Source organism: Tamandua tetradactyla, chromosome 2 (genome assembly GCF_023851605.1).
Source record: "Tamandua tetradactyla isolate mTamTet1 chromosome 2, mTamTet1.pri, whole genome shotgun sequence".
NCBI classification, from domain to species: domain Eukaryota; kingdom Metazoa; phylum Chordata; class Mammalia; order Pilosa; family Myrmecophagidae; genus Tamandua; species Tamandua tetradactyla.
The window spans coordinates 61,695,241-61,717,755 of record NC_135328.1 but is presented as its reverse complement, the minus strand read 5'-3'; the positions used below and the strand labels follow the sequence as shown (position 1 = coordinate 61,717,755).

General features: G+C 42.7%; 2 protein-coding genes across 6 annotated transcripts in view; one reads left to right on the top strand and one right to left on the bottom strand.

Annotated features, from left to right (window-relative positions):
* The window catches only part of UBAP1 (ubiquitin associated protein 1), a 172,761-nt gene extending 164,273 nt beyond the window's left edge, over positions 1-8,488 (top strand). For 2 of the 3 annotated variants that reach the window (XM_077147918.1, XM_077147917.1), the window contains exons 7-9: positions 5,529-5,711; positions 6,382-6,483; positions 7,119-8,488. In XM_077147918.1, the coding sequence (XP_077004033.1) occupies positions 5,529-5,711; positions 6,382-6,483; positions 7,119-7,259 (426 nt within the window). In that variant the 3' untranslated portion in view covers positions 7,260-8,488. The remainder of the gene's footprint in view (positions 1-5,528; positions 5,712-6,381; positions 6,484-7,118) is intronic. The other variant, XM_077147916.1, reaches the window with a different exon arrangement.
* Positions 902-22,515, bottom strand: part of KIF24 (kinesin family member 24) — an 89,379-nt gene continuing 67,765 nt past the window's right edge. For all 3 annotated transcript variants that reach the window (XM_077147902.1, XM_077147903.1, XM_077147904.1), the window contains 3 exons: positions 12,179-14,398; positions 10,921-11,014; positions 902-10,422 (listed from right to left, as the gene is read on the bottom strand). In XM_077147902.1, the coding sequence (XP_077004017.1) occupies positions 10,282-10,422; positions 10,921-11,014; positions 12,179-14,398 (2,455 nt within the window). In that variant the 3' untranslated portion in view covers positions 902-10,281. The remainder of the gene's footprint in view (positions 10,423-10,920; positions 11,015-12,178; positions 14,399-22,515) is intronic.

Genomic DNA, 22,515 nt, shown 5'->3' with positions numbered 1-22,515 from the left:
ATATCATCACATAGTAGTGTATTCATCATCATGATCATTTTTCAGAACATTTGCATCACTGTAGAAAAAGAAAAGAAAAAACTTATACATGCCATACCCCTTACCCCTCCCTCTCATTGACCATTTGTATTTCCATCTACCCAGTTTATTTTAACCTTTGTCCACTTCTATTACTTTCTATCCATATTTTTTACGCATCTGTCCATACCCTAGATAAAAGGATCATCAGATGCAATATTACCTTTATTTTTAAAACTAGTTTGGTACATCTCATCATATCTCTCCTTGCTTGCTCCCTTCCCATCCTATTCTGCCTTTAGTTATTGTTTTTTTGTGTACCATGGTTTGGCTAGTTTGGTTTACATTTTTCCAAATTCCTTAGTAGCTGCGAGATAGTTTGTATTGGATTTCCAGGTGGAAATTTGTCATTTGTAATCCTGCAGCTTGATCTTGAAGTTTTCTCACTGCTAAGAATTGTGCTGTTTTCTCCAAAGGGAAGGAGAGGGCATGATGGAATGTGGGAATTCAGATTTAGTACAGAAGGATGGATTAATAAAAACGTTGCAACATATAGAATCCTGAAGAATTTTGTCACACTCAATAAAGTGCACATGTAGCCAGCTTCCTTTATTTGTCAGAATGTGTAGCCTTAGCTCTTGATGTGGTTGTCTCAGCAGCATATAACAAAACATTATTGCAGTAGATAAAATTGAAATCCAAGAACCTTCTCCTATTCCAGTTCACAAATTTTTTAAGCATTTTTTGTGAAATATATACAAAAAAGCAGTAAATTATATATATGTGTATATATATATATATATATTTTATTTTGTATTATCAAACCAAAAGAACATACAAAGAACATGAACATTCTTAACATACAAACATTCTTGTATGGTGTACAATCAGTGGCTCACAATATCATCACATAATAGTATATTCATCACCGTGATAATTTTTTAGAACATTTGCATCAATTCAGAAAAAGAAATAAAAAAAAAGAAAAACTCACATATATCCTACCCCTTACCCCTCCCTCTCATTGACCACTAGTATTTCCATCAATTCAGTAGATTTTAACCTCTCTTCTCCCTGTTTTTTTCTATACCCCTTACCACTCCCTTTCATTGTTCACTAGTATTTCAATCTACTCAGTTTATTTTAACTTTTGTTCCCCCTATTATTTATTTTTAATCCATTTTTTTTTACTTATCTGTCAATATTGTATATAAAAGGAGCATCAGACAGAAGATTTTCACAATCACAATCATATTGCAAAAGCTATTATCATCATACATTCACTTCAAGAAATATGGCTACTGGAACACAGCTCTACAGTTTCAGGCACTTCCCTCTAGCCTCTCTAATACACCTTAAACTAAAAAGGGGATTTCTGTATACTGCGTAAGTATAACCTCCAGGATAACCTCTTCATTCTATTTGAAATCTCTCAGCCACTGACACTTAATTTCGTCTCATTTCTCTATTCACCCTTTTGGTCTAGAAGGTTTTCTCAATCCCTTGATGCCGAGTTCAGGCTCATTCTAGGATTTCTGTCCCATGTTGCCAAGGAGGTTTACATGCCTGGGAGTCATGTCCCACGTAGAGAGGGAGAGGACAGTGAGTTTGCTTGCCATGTTGGCTGAGAGAGAGGCCACATCTGAGCAACAAAAGAGGTTCTCTGGGGGGTGGCTCTTAGGCTTAATTTTATGTAGGCTTAGTCTATCCTTTGCAGGGATAAGTTTCATATGAACAAACCCCAAGGTTGAGGGCTTGGCCTGTTGATTTGGTTGTCCCCACTGTTTGCACGTTTATCAGGAATTCTCCCAAAGGGGAAGTTGAGTTTTCCCCCTTCTCGCCATTCCCCCAATGGGACTTTGCAAATTCTTTTTTATTCACTGTTCAAATCACTCTGGGATTTACTGGGGCATCACTCTGGACAAACCTACAAAATCTCATGCCCTATTCAAGGTTCCATGTATTTATGGTGTTCAGTTAAGCTGTCCATATAAGTTATATTAGGAAATGCACTACTCAAAGTATAAATTTTGTACCAAATAAACATTTTTCTTTAGTCTCACACATAAATTAAAGTTTAAAATATGAATTACCATCTATTTTCAACACCCTGCAATATTGACATTCCTTTGTTCTTCCACATGCAAAAATTATTTTCTAATTTGTACATTTAGTCACCATCATTGTACACTCCAGGCATTCCTAGATTATACCATCTCAGTCTTTATTGCCTATCTTTTCTTCTGGTTTCATTTGTGCCCCCAGCTGTCCTCCCTCTATCATTCTCACATTCAGTTTCATTCAGTGTACTAACATTATTGTGCTGCAATTAGATAGTATTGTGCTATCCATTTCTGAATTTTTACAATCAGTCCTATTGCACAATCTGTATCCCTTCAGCTCCAACTGCCCCAAATCTACCCTGTTTCTATCTTTTGATGGTCTCTGTTCTTAGCTGAAAATCTCCAAGTTCGTTCATTAATATTAGTTCATATCAGTGAGACCATACAGTATTTTTCCTTTTGCTTCTGGCTAATCTCACTCAGCATAATGTTCTTAAGGTCCCTCCATGTTGTTATATGCTTTATGACTTTATTCTCTCTTACAGCTGTGTAATATCCCACTGTATGTATATACCGCAGCTTGTTTAGCCGCTCATCTGTTGATGGACATTTAGGCTGTTTCTATCTCTTGGCAATTGTAAATAGTGCTGCTATAAACATTGGTGTGCAAATGTCCGTTTCTGTTCTTGCCCTCATGTCCTCTGAATAGATACCTAGCAATGGTATTGCAGGGTCATATGGCAATTCTATATTTAGCTTTTTGAGGAACCACCAAACTGCCTTCCACTGCAGTTGTACCATTTTAATTCCTACCAACAGTGGATAAGTGTGCCTTTTTCTCCACATCCTTTCCAGCACTTGTCCAACTTTTCTGTTTTATTAATGACTATTCTTGTGAGTGTGAGATGAAATCTCATTGTGGTTTTGATTTGCATTTCCCTAATAGCCAGGGAAATTGAGCATCTTTTCATGTGCCTTTTGGCCATTTGTATTTCCTCTTCTGAGAAGTGTCTTTTCATATCTTTTGCCCATTTTGTAATTGGGTTGGTGTCTTTTTGTTGTTGAGTTGAACAGTCTCTTTATATATTCTGGATACTAGACCTTTATCTGATATATTGTCTCCAAATACTGTCTCCCATTGTGTAGGCTATCTTTTTACTTTCTTGATAGAGTTCTTTCATGCACAAAAGTGTTTAATTTTGAGGAGTTCCCATTTCCTTCTTTTTTTCTTCAGTGCTCGTGCTTTGGGTGTAAGATCTAGGAAACTGCCTCCTATTATAAAATTTATAAGATATTTCCTTACATTTTCTTCTAAAAGCCTTATGGTTTTAGGTCTAATGTTTAGAACTTTGGTCCATTTTGTATTAATTTTTGTGTAGGATGTGGTATATGGATCCTCTTTTCATTCTTTTGCATGTGAATATCCAGTTCTCTAGGTACCATTTATTGAAGAGACTGTTCTGTCTCAGGTGGGTTGGCTTGACTGCCTTATCAAAGATCAGTTGTCCATAGATGAGAAGATCTACAACTGAACAATCTCTTCAATTTCATTGGTCAGTGTATCTATCTTTATGCCATTACCATGCTGCTGTGACCACTCTAGCTTCATAATACGCCTTAAAATGAGGTAGTGTGAGTCCTCCAATTTCATTTTTCTTTCTCAGGATATTTTTAGCTATTTGGGGCCCCCTGCCCTTCCAGATAAATTTGGATATATTTTTTTCTATTTCTGAAAAGTAAGTTTTGGGGATTTTAATTGATATTGCATTGAATCTGTAAATCACTTTAGATAGAACTGACATCTTAACTATATATTTAGTCTTCCAATCCATGAACATGGTATGCCCTTCCATTTAGATCTTCTGTGATTTCTTTTAACAATTTCTTGTAGTTTTCTTTGTATAGGTCTTTTGTATTCTTAGTTAAATTTATTCCTAAATATTTTATTCTTTTGGTTGCAATTGTAAATGGAATTTCTTTCTGGATTTCCCCCTCAGATTGTTTATTACCAGTGTAAAGAAACACTACAGATTTTTGAGTGTTGACCTTGTAATCTGTCACTTTGCTGTACCCATTAATTAGCTCTAGTAGTTTTGCTGTGGGTTTTTCAGAGTTTTAGACATATAGTATCATATCATCTGCAAACAGTGAGAGTTTTACGTCTTCCTTTTCAATTTTGATGCCTTGTATTTCTTTCTGTTATCGAATTGCTCTGGTTAGAACTTCCAACACAATGCTGAATAACAGTGGTGAGAGCAGACATCCTTGTCTTGTTCTTGATCTTAGGGGGAAACTTTTCAGTTTTTCCCCATTGAGGGTGATGTTTGCTGGGAGTTTTTCATATATTCCCTTTATCATCATGTTGAGGAAGTTCCCTTCTATTCCTCTCCTTTGAAGTGTTTTCAACACAAAAGGATGTTGAATTTTGTCAAATGTCTTTTCTGCATCAATTGAGATGATCATGTGGTTTTTCTGCTTTGATATGTTGATGTGGTGTATTGCATTAATTGATTTTCTTTGTTGAACCATCCTTGCATATCTAAGATGAATCCTATTTGGTCATGGTGTATAATTCTTCTAATGTACTGCTGGATTCAATTTGCAAGAATTTTGTTAAGGATTTTTGCATCTATATTCCTTAGAGAGATTGGTCTGTAATTTTCTTTTCTTGTAGTATCTTTGTCTGGCTTGGGTATGAGGGTGATGTTGGCTTCATAGAATGAGTTAGGTAGCCTTCCTTTCTCTTCAATATTTTTGAAGAGTTTGAGCAGGATTGGCACTAATTCTTTCTTCAGTGTTTAGTAAAATTCACATGTGAAGCCCTCTGGTCCTGGACTTTTCTTTTTTGGGAGCTTCTTAATGATTGATTCAATTCTTTACTTGGGATTGGTTTGTTGAGGTCTATTTCTTCTTGAGTCAATGTTGGTTGTTCAAGCTTTTCTAGGAAGTTGTCCATTTCATCTACATTGTCCAGTTTATTAGTGTGAAGTTGTTCATAGTACCCTCTGATTACCTCTGTTTCTTTTTTTTTTGTTTTCCGTCAGCCCTGCCCCCTCTGTGCCAGGGCAAAACTCAGCAGCTCTCCTTTGACTTGAGGTTCAGATGAGCTTGGGGCCTATTTTTAGTAGTCAGAATTTGTTAATTAATTCCACAATTGGAGCTTGGTTGTGCGCAGCCCCTGCTAGTAAAGTCCCTTGCCTTTCCCCTCTGGGAAGCAGCCTGTGGGGGAAGGGTGCCAGCTGCCACGGTTTCAGGAACTCACAGTTCTGGTTGGGCTTGCAGCCAGTCTAGACTGGGTATGCTGTGTGTCCAGTGACTGACGTGGCCCCAGCAGTTGTTCTGTACTGTTCCTGGCTATTTACTACCTTTTCTGTAGGACGAACTGAATCCCACACCTCACTCAGCCTCCATCTTGGCCTGATCTTGATCTTATTTCTTCACCATCAGGTCACCCCTCCTAATTTCTCAGTGTCACAAGTGCCCAACACTCCCAGATGTCCCCAGGCCTATGGTGAACTGCAGGCGCTATCCCCCAGTGAGCGGCAGTGTGTGGAGACTGTGGTCAACATGGGCTACTCATACGAGTGTGTCTTGAGAGCCATGAAGAAGAAAGGAGAGAATATTGAACAGGTGAGCAGTGTGGGGGCAGGGCATTGGGTGGCCAACCAGGAAAGATATCCCAGATGTCTGGAGCTAAGTAATGACCTAGAGCCCCTCAGACTTGAGCACCAGCCTCCTTTCCTGTGAGTTTGTGAGGACTTGAGTAGGGGCTTTGCTAGGGAGATAAGTCTCAGCAGCAGTACCTCTGCTTTGGGGGCTGCTCTGAGACCTACGCTGAAGGAAAGCGTTGGGTGGATTAGAGCTGCTGGGATTTACCCAACTACCCCCACCTCTGTCCCTCCAAAGAGCACAAACTAGGCTTGAGGTATGGTCACCTGTCTTCTTCAGAAACTACCCAGGGAATTCCAAATGAGGTACTAGCATCCAAAATCTTGGAGGCATTTTCTTATTTGCATTACTTCTTAGAGGCCTGCCAGGGCTATGGAGTTGATGTTTCAGGAAACGTGAGTCAGCCCCAACAGAATCTCTTTTGGAAAATGTTAAGAAGGGTATGCCTGTCTATTCAGCAAATAGTCACTTAAGTCTTGCTGTGTTGGACACAGTTCAAAGCACAAAATCAAGTCCTGTCCGATCTAATAGCCTGGGTGGGGTGGATGATCTTACACTAACTAGTTTGTATAAGACACTCTGGAAGCAGATAGGAGTGGCAATAGGTGTTCATACCTGTTTCTTTGCTTAGATTCTCGACTATCTCTTTGCACATGGACAGCTCTGTGAGAAGGGCTTCGACCCTCTTTTAGTGGAAGAAGCTCTGGAAATGCACCAGTGTTCAGAAGAAAAGGTGGGAACTTTTGTTTCAGTGGATACTCTCTGGAAACAAGGGACAGAGTAATCTGTCCTGGGATTTCTCCTTGGCTCATAACCCCCTTTCCCTGCCTATGACTTCAGGCAGAAGCAGTCCAAGTACAGAATCTCCTGTGTTCAGACAGGCTGTGACCTGCATTTGGTGCAGGTGAACCATTGGGTTGAGGACTATCTAGAATCCCATTGAAAAGATAACGCTCCTGGCTGGGGATGTCCTGGACTAAAAGCCATGCTTTTGGGTGATGGGGAAAATTGCTAGTCACTTTGTCCAGCCTGCTCCCTAGAGATCAGCTGTTTTGGTTCCAGTATCCTGCCCTGGTGGGAGTGTATATGTGGGTGGTGGGACATGGATGAGGTTCAGCAGGAACAAGGTGGGACTGAGCATGGCTCTTAATGATGACTGACTGTGGCATCATCCTGTCTGCCCTGGCTTCCTCTTCAGCCCAAACAGGACCAGCTCACCTCTGATTCTTAGGGGGTCTTAGGCAAATGAGGTTCTTGTGAAGGATGTTGACTCTTCCCCCAAATGCCCCCCTGAACACTCTCCCTCAGCTGTGCTGTGTGGCTGGCTGGACCCCCTTTCTTTAATCTGTATTTTATTTTATCCCTTAGATGATGGAGTTTCTTCAGTTAATGAGCAAATTTAAGGAAATGGGCTTTGAACTGAAAGACATTAAGGAAGTTTTGGTATTACACAACAATGACCAGGACAATGCTTTGGAAGACCTCATGGCTCGGGCAGGAGCCAGCTGAGACCAGACCCTGCCCAGGCCCTGCCACGGAACCACCATCCCCGGGAGGCCCTGCAGAGCCCACCTGTGGGCAAGGAGAAGGGGCATACTTCTGGATTTTCTTTTGGAGGAGGAAGGTCTGGTACGGAGACTGTGCTTGCCAGTCTCTGTGAGCCTAGGCCTTGAGCTGGGGAGAACGTGGGAAGACTTGGGCATGTGCAGACCGGTACAGCCAGTTGGGGCTGCTGCATCCATATTAAATGTATTTATATGCTGAGAAGTGTCCTTCCCCTCCCCCTCAACCCACCAGAGACTGCCTTGGTCATTTTGGGATCTGTATATCCTCAGCCTAAACCTGGCCCAGCTGTCAAGTGGAATTGAGGAGAAGGGGTGGGAAAACTGGACTAAGTGCTGCTTTGGGGCTGGATTACCCTTCTCCCTGTCCCCCCATGGGTAGACTGAACTTGATTCCATGTTCAGTGCAGCTGAAAGTTTATCCCAGGGTTTTGTTTCCTTTTTCCCCTTAAAGTCTCTTAGTGTTACACTGGTCCTGCAATGTCTCTGCGTTGGAAAGAATGTCCTTTCCTGCATGGGGCCCTGAGTTTGCCTCTTCTGCCAGGCAGTCACCATGCTTACCTGCCCTAGCCTGTTTTCTTTTGGCTTGGTTTGGACCACAGCCATCTCCTACCCAGGGTTTTAGAGTCCCTGCTCTAGGAAACAGTTGTCAGTTTAAGAAATCATCGGCCCCTTCCCAGCACATTGAATAGGGGAGAAAACAGGCCACAATTTAGTTGCCTAGCACTAACCACCTCTTTTCTCCTTGGAGAACAGCTTCTCCCTCCAGCCCACAGCTTTAGGATGACACAATGAGTAACACTTAGTCATAGAAATCAGTCTCTTTGGTTTGTTTTATATTGTCGAACATCATTAAAGATCTAAATACAAAGGATATACAGTCTTGATGAATCTAAAGTAATTTGCTAACTATTTTGATTCTTCAGAGAACTACTAATAAAAAGCTAAAAGGTATATGTCCTGCTGTAATAATTTTCTTCCTGCCAAGGGATGTTTTACTGAGGGCAGTGGATGGTGAAGGTTTCCTGCCTAGATTTTCTGGGGATGGAACAGGGCCCTAACCATTTTCTGTTCCAGTGTTTACTTCCCTTTAGGCCTGTGGGACCCAGAAGCTCCCTCTTCAGTCTGTTGTTTTTGATTTGCCAAGTCTGCCTGCCAAACAGGATTCTGCTTGAATGTGACCTGGCTCATTCCCTAGGCCAAGGGCATATGTCGCCCCTGAAGACTGAGATCAGACAGGCTGGGCCCTCAGGGGAGCACCCAGAAACAAGGAGTTCCTCTCTCTCTGAGTAGCTCCAGGCCTGTGTGTTCAGTATCACAGATGGGACTGGATTCAAACTACTTCACTAGCGTTTCTCAGTCTATTACCTTTTATAGAACTTGGATTCATCCCTCAGGCTTCTTGCCCATATACGTAATACTGTCCCTTAATGCTGGGATCTTGGTTGGAGGGTGGGTCTCTGGTTTTGTTGAGTGATCGTGGGAGGAATGGCTGCTGAGCTTTAAGGCCAGGAAGCACAAAGCTGGAAGCACAGCGCTCTCTGCTGGCTAGAAGCTGCCAAACAGTGGCATGGCCCAGTTGCTGCAGGCTGACAGAGCAGTTCAGCCCCTCTCCTAGCCTTTTAAAACCTTAGAAATTATACTCTTCTGAAGGAAATTAAAGTTTCACACCATAAGAGGCACCAGGGCCAGGGCAGTGGCATATGAATCTCACCTTGACTTGGGACAGTCTTGGAAAGCGATGGTTGCTTTGTATTTTATCTTAGGCTACTTCCTGGTAAGACATACACAGTAAGTGTGTGTGTATAAATTCTGTTTCTGAGGTATGCAACTGTTGACTGGAACACTGCTATCAAGATACTAGGAGCACAGGTCCTTCAGGAACAGAGTAGCTGGCTGGGATGATGTTGGATGAAGGTGGGACTAGGAGAGGGACTTGCCTAAGATCTTGCAGCGCTTCAACTATTCTACAAGGGGGAGTGGGGCGTGAGGGTTTCACACAGGAGCCAGGAACTGCCACAGAAGCATGACGGCTGTCGGGGCTCTTTCATGTGTCCATCACCCCAGCAAAAGTCAGCATGGGAAAGAATGCTGCTGTGACATAGGTAACCTCTTCTGTCTCAAGACTTGGCTATGGGAAAGGAGGAAGCTAAGCATAAAGCCTGCCCCATATCTGTTGTTAAAAACATATCAAAGGGGCAGGCCACTGTGGCTCAGCGGCAAGAACGCTTGCCTGCCATGCCAGAGGACCCGGGTTTGATTCCCAGTGCCTGCCCATGTAAAAAAAAAAAAAAAAAAAACATATCAAAGGGTGGGCCACAGTGGCTCAGAAGTCAAGAGTTCTTGTCTGCCATGCCAGAGACCTGGGTTCGATTCTCAGTGCCTGCCCATGCAAAACAAAACAAATCAAAGCAATACATCTTCAAAAGTTAACCTAAAGCCCCAAATTCAATCAAGGGCTGACTGGGGAGAGCTCAGCCCCTGCCTCCCAGAACCATATTAATGGTGTTTTAGTTTTTGGCCAAATCTTGAAGAAAGGCATACACAGTTACACTGCCTCCCGACCTTGTGACTTCTCATCTCCAGGTTACCACCACCCTCTCTGGTCCCCAACATCAGAAACATCTATAATTATTAGACCCAAATGTTCTCGCAGTAAAAGGGTCAATAAGTAAAGGCACAGATTCTCTTACAGTTCCAAAGAAAAGGGAAGGGCATGAAGTTCTTCAGCTTGGTCCTCCTTTTCATTTGCTCCTGAACTGTAGAGAGACACCGGCCTGGCCCTAAGGGAGGAGGACTGGGGGGCCTGTCCAAGGCTAGGGTTAAACCAGCACAGGCAGGACCAGGGTATAGGTTCTACAGTTGTATACCCTGCAGGTATATGCAGAGAGGACCTAGAAGAGGCCTCCTCCAGCCCGAGAGCCCAGCACAGGCACATGTGCGCCCCCACCTCCTATACAGATTGGACTCTAGGATGACACTGTCCTCTCAGGGGCCACAGCTGGCCTGTGGCAGGCCAGGTACAGATGTAGCTGACTCCTCAGACTCTGGATACACTTGGACTTCAAAGCCAGGATTTCATCTAACTGGGTCACAAAATCTTCAAAGTCCTGAGGAAGGAAGCAAGAGACAAATGGATGTATTGCTTTTTAAAGTCCTTCCTCTTGTAGGAAAGTTACCAGACCCTCCTCCAGTTGGAAACTTGTAAGATATTTGCTTTGGGACAGGGTGGAGCCTGCTTCTCTGGGTTTGAGACTAGTTGAGACATGTTTTGCATGTGACAGACAGCAGGCTAGCTGGTCACTATTAATGTCATAGGACGGAGCCCCAACAATCCACTAGGAAGGCAGAAAGGCTAAGGATAGAGGCTGGAAACATCTTTGCTGGGGAGTCAGGGAGAGTGTAGCACCATCTCCCACCTGTTTGGACCTGTCCCATTTGGCCTGATCCCCTTGCAAGCTGTCTCAGAGGAGGAACAAGGCTTCAACAATGGTGGTGTGATAGCAGAGCCCTTACCCTACACATAATCACAGTAAAAAAGGATCATTGTCACACTATCTATAGGCTAATTTCCAACAGTCCCTGAGTGTCCAGCCCAGGCCACTTACATTAGAGACCAGCTGGCTCATCAGGGTCTCCTCCTTGAAGCCCAGTTCAGCCATTTCATTCAACTGTTCCTGGTGTGCTCGGATGACCACCTGTCTGAAATACCAGAGGGGAAACTGTGACCCTCTTGGCCTCTCATTCTTTTCTGGGCAGTTTTCTGGACCTGAATCTTATCTCCAGGCTAGAAGCTGTTTCTGCCTAAAGTAGTCAAGGCTTTGGCCAAGCTAACTCATCGCCCACCTCCTCCCCCCTCACTTCTTGGGACTTGTCAAGGAGATACAGATAAAGAGACAGAGCTGGGGGCTACAGGAGCTGCACATTTTCCATAGCATCCCAGTACAAAAGGGCCTTAAGGCTGTGACCCCTGCCACTGGCTTATGTGGCACTCAGTGGAGCCTGCTGTCTAACCTGCTGTCGTTTCTACTTGTAGAGAGTCTGGGGACCAAAACAGGGGGTGTGAGCTATAAGCTGAAGGAAGCTGCCTTTGTCACAGTCTATTGATGGTAGAGACCGTCAGCAAGACTGTCCACCTGAGAAAGGCAAGCTCCTCACCTGTGCATCCTGCATGTTCTTTCCTCTTTGCCCATGCCCCTGACCTGAGCCCCAGCAAGTCTAAGGCATACAGCTGGCCTGGATATTAGGAGCCCCAGCCAATGGCTGTTCCTGATAAAGGAAACCTGCTCCTACAAGTTCATCCTGCCTACTCTCCCACCTCCTGCCCAGCTCTCCTACTCTGCCTCCTTTTTCCACATTTCCTAAGGCTGCATTCCCATCTCTTTTTGCTGCACCATCCTCAACATCTTTCAGAGAAAGCAGCCCAAATTGCCAGTCTTCCTGCTTTTTTCCTTCCCCATCTTGGAAGATGACCAGCCTGTCTCAGCTTTGGGGGTTGCAAGGCTGCAGCCACCATGTCCCTCCCTGGGCAGCACTTCCAGGAGCATAGATCCCTCAAAATGAAGAGGAGAATTCTAATCTCACCATAGGCTAAGCATGAGTTATGGCTTGGTTAAGGGGCCATGGGGCAGATCTTCCCTTCTCTTGCTCACATCTCATGCCCAGGCCGAGACTCCACCCACCTTGGTTAACCTGCTCCAATACATTTTACTCCCGTGGCTCATGGCTGATGCATCCAGGCAGTCTTCTTTGAAACACTGGACAAAGCTCCAGTCACAGCCATTCCAAGAACAGACAAAACATTATGCTGGGATGGGGCTAAGGGTGTTATAGAGGCTCAAGACTTTGGGAGAAAATCCAACTTACTGTGCTTGCCCTAGGATGGGTTCATAGAAGGTCCTTGCAGTCTTGGGAGAGCAGCTGGTCACCAGGGGAGAGCCTGGCCTTACTAAGCACCTTGGGATCGGCTTATGTTTGAGCCACATGATGTCCTCATAGCAGGACAACTTGATGGGGTCTGTGGGTAAACCCAGCTCATGCCAACCAAGTCCTGCCAAATATTTTCCCTCCTGGGTCCAGAGCTGGTTGGCCACATCACTCCTTCCTGTTCGTGGGATGAGTTTGGGCTCAGAGTGGGATGCCCCAATATGTGTGGTGGGGAAGAGCTTCCCTGGAAAACTCCAGGACGCGGCTAGCTCTGTCTCCTCAGCATCAGGATCATACTGCTCACTGCTCACATGGTCCTGGGAGGAGAGTGCAGTCTCTTTGTCCTGGCAAGCCTCTCCCAGGTCAGCCTCCCTGGTAGACAGCTTGTCAGGTGGGTGTTGACGGATGGGTGATGGGGAAAGAGCTGGAAGATCACCACTAGGCTTATTGTCAGGGGGGGATGAGGAAAGCCACAGGTGCCCAGTTGTCGGAGTCATTGAAAGGACTCCCTCTTGGTTGCCAGATGACACTGTATGGCCCACTGTGTCCTCTGCTACCAGACTGTGGGCAGCTCCATCTGGAGCCAACTGCCCCAAAGAAGGTAAGCCCTTATCATCTGGACTCTTCAGCAGTGACAAAGTCAGGGGAGCCATCAGTCCAGATATATAGTCAGAGCACATGCCTACATCTCCTCCAGAGTCTTCTCCTTGGAAAAGGTTACTGTTTTTCACTGTTCCAGTTACTAGAGTTGGGTTGTCTTTGCTGACTTCTCTCAGAGGTGCAACAACTGTCGCTCTTTGGTCTGGGGATCCAGGAACTGCAATGTGGGACAGTGAAAAAGTAAAACTGTTTTCCTCTGGTGATAGCAGGCTGCCCTCAGCCTGTGCAGGAACCTCACTTCTGAAGGTATCCTGTCTGAGATTAAAGGCTGAGGCTCCACCCTTTCTCGAGCTATATACAAAATCTACCTGTGAGCAGTACGACTTGTGGGCCAGGTTGTCCCTGGGAAAAGGCACTGAGGAGTCCTCCTCTTCTTTGTTCCAGTCCAAGAGCACCTTACTTGGGCTATGGCTGTGATCGAGGGCTGCTGTTCTGTGGCTTGCGGGGTCCCTGGAGTACATCCACCTTCCAGTTAGACCCTTCTCATCACCATCTGTCCTGGGACTAAAAAGCAGATTCTTTTGCCTGTCAGTTGCCTGCTCCTCAGGACCTGGCTCCCTCTGATGAAGGAAGAATGAGCCTTCGCTATCCTCCAGGGTATTTCTGTGCTTTGTGCTACTCTGACTGGAGACATGGGAAAAAGAATCCTCACTGAAATCACTGTCATCGAGCTCTTCAGCTTGGGCTCCATCCTGGCTTTTGAAACAGGAATGCAACAGAAAAGGGGTTTCATTCTGGAGCTGATCCTCTTGGGGCCTGTACTGACATAAAAACCTTTCCAGTGGTTGGTACGTTAACTTCTGTTGGAGGAGAGGTGGCTGCTGGAACTGCTGGTGATAAAAGCGCAAATGTTCCTCTCTCTCCTTCTGCTCTGGAGGGATGTTTGTCCCTTCCGAGGCAGGCCTGGCATGCAGGGCCCCCTTGCTGTCCTGACTGGACTCTGCTAAGTGGTGGCCATCACCAGAGAACTCAGCATGTGCCACAGACTGCTTCTGCACTGGCTGCACGGTCTGCACTTTCTTGCCCTTGGCAGGCAGTTTAGTGGACACCAGGTTTTCTCCTGGGACAGGGGTCCTGCTTCCCCACCCAAGGGCAGTTCTATTGCTGATCTGATTTTTCTCAGAACACGATAGTGCTGATTCGTTTGCCCCTTTTTTGGCCAAATGTCCAGTCCTCATGATTCTTTTATTAGGGCTAGTCTGAATGAGCCAACTTTGGGGAAGACTACCTCTGGAGCCACTTTTATCAGGGACTTTAGGTACAGAAGCAAAAGGGATGTTGGGTGAGTGGCCAGCCAGAGGATGGGCCTTCACTCTCATGGAGCCAAAAGCCACTGTGTGTGACTGCTGAAGCCCCAGCTTCACTTTCTTGGGAGAATACTTGTCCCCTGGCAGGGCCATGGGGGAGCTCTGAATTCGTTTTGGAGAGGAGTTTCCAGACGTCCGATTTTGACTGATGGCCGAAGTGCCACATTTAATACCTTTCTTTAGTTCTTTCACCCTGTAAATAACCATTTTATGTTAAATGTGTATTCTTTCATGTTCTGTATTCTTTCAGTTCATTTTCTTCTATAGCTTTCAAAGATAACAAACAGGAACAACATTACAGGCATTGGGAGTTTTTTTAATCTGGGAGAGAACAGAGGAGATTCTATTTCAGTATGAAGATACTGTTCTCTCTCTGAACAACAACAAAAAAAGACTGGATCTTCTGTGAGAATATAAGTATGGAACCAGAATTTCAGAAACAGAAGAGTTGGGATATCACCACAGCCTCATGCCTGGGACAGGCCTAGGAAGCCAGTCTCAGAAGTGTATTACATTCCCACAGGGCCCAGGCCATGTTTCCTGGAGAAGGGCCAACCCAGGAGCCTTATGTTTACCTCTCACACATTATTCCACAATCAGAATCCTCTTTTCCTGCAAACCACCTCTTTCTTCAGGCTTCTCTAAGAAAATGAATTCCTCTGAAACGCTGGGCACTTCAGGAAGCAGGTCTCCCACCCCACCCCTATACACAGATAAGCAGGCGGGTGCTAACTCCATTAAGGGTAAAATTGTCTATTTCAGGGTTTCTCAACCTGAGTACTACTGACATCTTGGGCCATATAATTCTGTGTTATGTGGTTATATTGGTAGCCATTTTAATATAAACTTAAAATGTAAGCAAGCTATGAATCTGAGCTTTAGTCTCACAAAGAAGCAATATGTAAATGTAAAGTCTACACCCAGGTATGAATACGCTTTCATCTATTGCCCCAAACTTGGAGCACCATGCTCCAAGTATCACAGTGGATGTAAATCCTAAAGGAAGTAGTAAATGACTGAGATAAGGAACCAATGGAGTTCTCCCGACTCCTGTTACCTATTATGATGATTATCTTTCTTTGTCTCTAATGTGTATAAGAGCCGACTGAAAAGTCACTATGGGGAAGCAGATCTAAATTTCCCCTGTCCTCCCACTGGCATAAACAAACCTCCTTTTCCACCACAGCCCATTTGGTCTGTCTGCCCCTTAAATTGCACCAAGCAATGAACCCAGATTTGGGTGGCCTTATCTACAGGGTGGCTGACCTGTGCATTTGTAGGATGATTAGCAACATTCCTGGCCTCTACCCACTAGATGCCAGTACAACCTCTCCCCAGTGACAACAATAAAAAATGTCTCCAGATACTGCCAAATCACCCCCAGTTGAGAACTACTGCTCTATTTCAGAAGGGAATTTTAGGGATCATGGACAAAAACAGGTTAGAATTCATTTGCCAGATAAGACTCTCTTACTCTGCAATATTTAAAATAAAAACACTGAGGGAGGGGCCAAGATGGCAGCTTACCAATGTTAACGTTTTAGTTCGTCCTCCAGAATAACTATTAAATAACCAGAAACAGTACAGAACAGCTCCTGGAGGCACGTCAGTGACCGGACACACAGCATACCCTAGCCTGGAACAGCTGGACCGGCTGCGAGCCCCTCCCTCACAGGCTGCTTCCCAGAGGGGAAAAGAAAGGGACTTTACCAGCAGGAGGGGCTGAGCCCAACCAAACACCAATTGTGGAACTAATTAACAAATTCTGACTACTAAAAATAGGCCCCCAGCTCGGGAAAACCTGGTCAAAGTGGAGGTCGCTCATTGGGCTAATGGAAAAAGAAAAAAAAAAGAAAAGAAACAGAGGTTTTTGTGGCTGTGTTTCTACAAAGGCTTGACTGCCCCTGGATTCAGCAGCAGGACTTCTCAGGCTGCAACTGCCCCAGGCATAGGCAAAAACAAGCTCATTTCAGGGCTTGTCTTGAGCCTGTGCCTTCCCCAGGGGAGGGGTGAAGCCCCACCCAGGTGGAATCCCTCCATCAAGGAATTCAGACACCAGGGCTTGGTCATTTGAAGCCATTAAAACCAGCCTACAACTTCTCCTCTGTCTCCACCACCCCCCCAGCAGGGAGAGTCTGCCAAAGTTAAAGGTACCGCATCATCTTATGCTGGTGGGACCTGCAGTCAGACAAGCGCCACTTCTGGGCAGGATAAGAAAAAGAGAGCCCAGAGACTTCACAGGGAAGTCTTTCAACCTGCTGAGTCTCACCCTCGGGGAAAACTGACGCAGGTAACTCCTTCCCCCTGATAGGAGGCCAGTTTGGCCTGAGAAAATCTGGCTGGGGTCTATAATACCTACGTAGACCCTCCTAAGGGTGGGGGTGGGGGGAAGGCACCATACAAACAGGGCAAGAAACAAGAAAACAAGAAATGAAAAATTCTCCTCTGTTAAACATAACCTAAGCTAGAGGTCCAGAAAAAGCTGAACTGAATGTCAAAGAACAGATAGAAAACAAATTCATTCAGCAAGAAAACCCTAGGTAAAAGAAGTGAAAGCGATCTTCAGAACAAACTAATTAAGGTAATTAAATGTCTAGACGCCAGCAAAAAAAAAAATAACAAATCACACCAGGAAAATTGAAGATATGGCCCAGTCAACAGAACAAACCAACAATTCAAATGAGATACAGGAGCTGAAACAATTAATTCAGAATATACAAACAGACATGGAAAACCTCATCAAAAGCCAAATCAATGAATTGAGGGAGGACAGGAAGAAGGCAAGGAATGAACAAAAAGAAATTGAAAGTCCGAAAAAACAAATCAAAGAACTTATGGGAAAGAAAGGCACAGTAGAAGAGATGAAAAAAACAATGAAAACCTACAATGGTAGATTTCGAGAGGCAGAGGATAGGATTTGTGAACTGGAGAATGGAACATTTGAAATCTGACAAGAAACAGAAATTACAGGGAAAAAAAATGGAAAAATATGAGCAGGGACTCAGGGAATTGAATGACAATATGAAGTGCACAAATATACGTGTTGTGGGTGTCCCAGAAAAAGAGAAGGGAAAAGGAGGAGAAAAACTAATGGAGGAAACTACCACTGAAAATTTCCCAACTCTTAGGAAAGACTTAAAATTACAGATCCAAGAAGTGCAGCGTACCCCAAAGAGAATAGACCCAAATAGGCATTCTCCAAGACACTTACTAGTTAGAATGTCAGAGGTCAAAGAGAAAGAGAGGATCTTGAAAGCAGCAAGAGAAAAGCAATCCATCACATACAAGGGAAACCCAATAAGACTCTGCGTAGATTTCTCAGCAGAAACCATGGAGGCGAGAAGACAGTGGGGTGATATATTTAAATTACTAAAAGAGGAAAACTGCCAACCAAGAAGTCTATATCCAGCAAAATTGTCCTTCAAAAATGAGGGAGATTTTAAAACATTTTCAGACAAAAAAATCACTGAGAGAATTTGTGACCAAGAGACCAGCTCTACATGAAATACCATAGGGAGCACTAGAGACAGATACGAAAAAACAAAAGAGAGAGGTGTGGAGAAGAGTACAGAAAGGAAGACTAAGAGTAAAGGTAGAAAGAAGGAAAATTAGCTATGACATATAAAAACCAAAAGGCAAAATGGTAGAAGAAAGTACTACCCATACACTACTAACACTAAATGTTAATGGATTGAACTCCCCAATCAAAATACACAGACTGGCAGAATGGATTAAAAAACAGGACCCATCTATATGCTGTCTACAGGAAACACATCTTAGACCCAAAGATAAACATAGGTTGAAAGTGAAAGGTTGGGAAAAGATATTTCATGCAAATAACAACCAGAAAAGAGCAGGAGTAGCTATACTAATATCCAACAAATTAGACTTCAAATGTAAAACCGTTAAAAGAGACATAGAAGGATACTATGTACTAATAAAAGGAACAATTCAGCATGAAGACATAACAATCATAAATATTTATGCACTGAACTAGAATGCTCCAAAATACATGTGGCAAACTCTGAAAACACTGAAAAGAGAGATAGACACATCTACCATAATAGTTGGAGACTTCAATTCCCCACTTTCATCAATGGAGAGAACATCTGGACAGAGGATCAATAAACAAACAGAGAACCACTGCGGAAGGCAGTTTGGCAGTTCCTCAAAAAGCTGAATATAGAATTGCCATATGACCCGGCAATACCATTGCTAGGTATCTACTCAAAGGACATAAGGGCAAAGACACAAATGGACATTTGCACACCAATGTTTATAGCAGCATTATTTACAAATGCAAAGAGATGGAAACAGACAAAATGTCCATCAATAGATGAGTGGCTAAACAAACTGTGATATATACATATGATGGAATATCATGCAGCTTGAAGACAGAATAAAGCTATGAAGTATGTAACAACATGGATGGACCTTAAGGACATTATGCTGAGTGAGATTAGCCAAAAACAAAAGGACAAATACTGTATGGTCTCACTGATATGAACTGACATTAGTGAATAATCTTGGAATATTTCATTGGTAACAGAGACCATCGGGAGATAGAAATAGGGTAAGATATTGGGTAATTGGAGCTGAAGGGATACAGATTGTGCAACAGGACTGAATATAAAAACTCAGAAATGGACAGCACAATACTACCTAACTGTAATACAATTATGTTAAAACACTAAATGAAGCTGCACGTGAGAATGACAGACGGAGGAGGGATGGGCACAAATGAAATCAGAAAGAAAGAAAGATGATAAAGATTGAAATGGTATAATCTAGGATGCCTAGATTGTATAATAATAGTAACTAAATGTACAAATTTTAAAAATGTTTTTGCATGAAGAAGAACAAAGGAATGCCATTACTGCAGGGTGCTGAAAACAGATCGTAATCAATATTTTAAAATTTCAACTTACGTGTGAGACTAAAGCAAAAAATATTTGGTACAAAATTTATATTTTGACTAGTGCATTTCCTAATATAACTTATGTAGATAGCTTGATTGAACACCATAAATACTTGGAATCTAGGGTAGGACATGAGATTTTTTTGGTTTGTCCAGAGTGATGCCCCGATGAATCCCAGAGTGATTCGATCAGTGAGTGGAAAAGTATTTGCAAAGTCCCCTTTGGGGAATGGTGAGAACAGGGAGAAATTCAACTTCCGCAAGTTGAATTCTCGGTATCTCAACAGCAGTGTGGACAACCAAAGCTATAGGCTGAGCCCCCAGTCTTGGGGTTTGTTCATATGAAACTTAACCCCACAAAGGATAGGTCAAGTCTACTTAAAATTTAGGCCTAAGAGTCACCCCCAAGAGAACGTCTTTTGTTGCTCAGATGTGGCCTCTCTCCAGCCAACACAACAAGCAAACTCACCACACCTGCCTGTCTATGTGGGACATGACTCCCAAGGGTGTGGACCTTCCTGGCAACGTGGGACAGAAATCCTAGAATGAGTTGAGATTTAGCATCAAGGGATTGAGGAAAACCCTAGAATGAGCTGAGACTCAGCATCAACAGATTGAGAAAACCTTCTCGACCAAAAGGGGAAAGAGTGAAATGAGACAAAAATGTCAATGGCTGAGAGATTCCAAACAGAGTCGAGAGGTTATCCTGAAAGTTATTCTTATGCATTAAGCAGATATCACCTTGTTATTCAAGATGTAATGGAGAGGCTGGAGGGAACTGCCTGAAAATGTAGAGCTGTGTTCCAGTAGCCATGTTTCTTGAAGATGATTGAATAATGATATAGCTTTCACAATGTGACTGTGTGATTGTGAAAACCTTGTGTCTGATGCTCCTTTTATCTATCATGTCAACAGACGTGTAGAACATATGGAATAAAAATAAATAATAGGGGGAACAAATGTTAAAATAAATTTAGTTTGAAATGCTAGCGATCAATGAAAGCGAGGGGTAAGGGGTATTGTATGTATAATTTTTTTTCTTTTCTGTTTTCGTTTTATTTCTTTTTCCGTTGTCTTTTTATTTCTTTTTCTGAATTGATGCAAATGTTCTAAGAAATGATGAATATGTAACTATGTGATGATACTGAGAATTACTGATTATATATGTAGAACGAAATGATATGTTAATGTTTTTGTTCGTTCTTAATTTTTTTAATTAATAAATTTTAAGAAAAAAACACTGTAAGGATTTAGAATTACAAGAAGGCATCAAGCAAAAATATGACTTTCTGGTAGTATGTTTACAGTTTTTGCATTAAAATCCCCTAGAAGGGAGTACTTCCTAGAGACTGCTGGGAAATGTCTTTTCCATTGTTTTGGCTTCAGTCCTTTCTGCAGAGATAGTCAAATGATCCCTCTGCCATTTCTAAAAATCAGACTTGATGTAAAGCTTTCCTTTAGGTCTGGAAGGCAAGACTGGCAGATTAACACAGCTGAGTAAAGAGACAGGGAGTGAGCAAAGACACATGGAATATATCTGTGGGTTTTCTTCCAGATGTTGCAGTAGGGCAAACGAAAGAGGAATGGACTGAGAGGTACCACAGCAAGTCCAGAGAGCTCTAAATTACATCCCCTTACAAAAATCTTAGCCTTTTCATTTTCATTGAGAGAAACACCAAAATTTCTACCTAGGAGCCATAGTAAATAATTCTAGAAACCTGAGCGCCAGAAGGAATCTTATAGGTAATTTGGTCATTGACGCTAAAGGCTTTCAATGTGTTCTACTTGTTACCAAATCACTCCTGTCAATGACTTTGCCCTGCTGACACCATTTAGGGTTCCAACTGGAATTTGACATTTTTTTTTTTGCATGGGCAGGCACCGGGAATTGAACCCGGGTCTCTGGCATGGCAGGCGAGAACTCTGTCTGCTGAGCTACTGTGGCCTGCCCTGGAATTTTACTTTTGAGCTATTTAGCAACATTCTACTAGTACATGGGGAGATGATAATTTTTAATTGGGAGGAAATTTGCTTATTATAATACAATTATCCTCATCTTTTTGTGTATATACAATTTTACTTAAAATTGATTTCACTACACCTCATTTAACCACATAAAACAAATGGCTTTCATAGTTATTTTCAATCATTTCTACTCTTTTTTTTTAACCCAAAATTACTGTCCTGAAATGCAGAGGGGCCAGCCTCTCCAAAATATCAACTAGTTCTATTCCCCAATGCCACATTATTGACAGCCCCTTCCAACATGAAAATGTTAGAATGGCATAACCCAAATACCCCTAAAGAGTGGAAGAAGATCAAAGGTGATGGTGGGAGTTATACAGAGAAGGGAGGATTTAAATGTATGATTGCTGAATCATTATATTGATATTTCTTTAGTCTCCAGTATCTTAGAGCAGCTAAAATGGTGGAATTGGAACCCATACCAAACTCTGAAGTCTATTCTACAACTAACTGTTATGATGTGCTTTGAAATTTACTGTTTTTTTTTTTGTTTGTATATATGTTATTTTTCATTAAAAAGAAAAATGTATTTCTTCTAGCCTTCAGGGTTTTGGATCAGCTAGGAAGAAAAATCTGAAATAGTGGAATGGTAACCCATAACAAACTCTGAAATCTGTTCTGTAACTACTGTTGAAGTGTACTTTGAAAAATCACTGCTTTTTCTTTCTTTTCTTTGTATACATGGTATATTTAACAACAACGACAAAAAATGTTAAAAAAAAAATTAGCGTGGAGGTTATCATAGAAGACCTGTTGTAAAAGTCGCTCAATCCAGGACCTGGCATACATTAAGTACTCCACTGATAATTTGTAAAATAAGAGTGTGGATGAAGAAATGAATAAGCCATTTTTTATCTATTTTATATATATATATATATATATATATATATATGGGCTATATCATCTTTAATCCAGTGTTCTGATTTACCTTAGTCCTATCCAGATCAGTTTCATTCATAACTCTAGATAAAGTATGATCAGTTTTTCAACTTTTTAAACAGTTGCTGAATGGGATACTGCTGACTTTCACAGCGTCATCGCTCTGAGTCTCAGGTGTCACATCAATACCTAAAGTTTCAGGGAACGACCAGGTTACATATAAATAGCTCAGAATCTCAGAATTTAGAAATATCAGTTACATCTCTTAGATATATGTGACTGCTATAAGAGCTTACAATCTAGGAATCTTTACAAGAGGCCCCAACCTGATAACCCACAATCTCGACTTCAATTCTGAGTTTGTATATTACAGTTTGTCCACAGAAGTGAGGCATGATGATATTTGTCTTTTTGTTTCTGACATTTTATTCACATACTGTCCCAATGCTTCTTTCTGATCTCAGTTCCTTGAGAAGCTGTCTCATTCT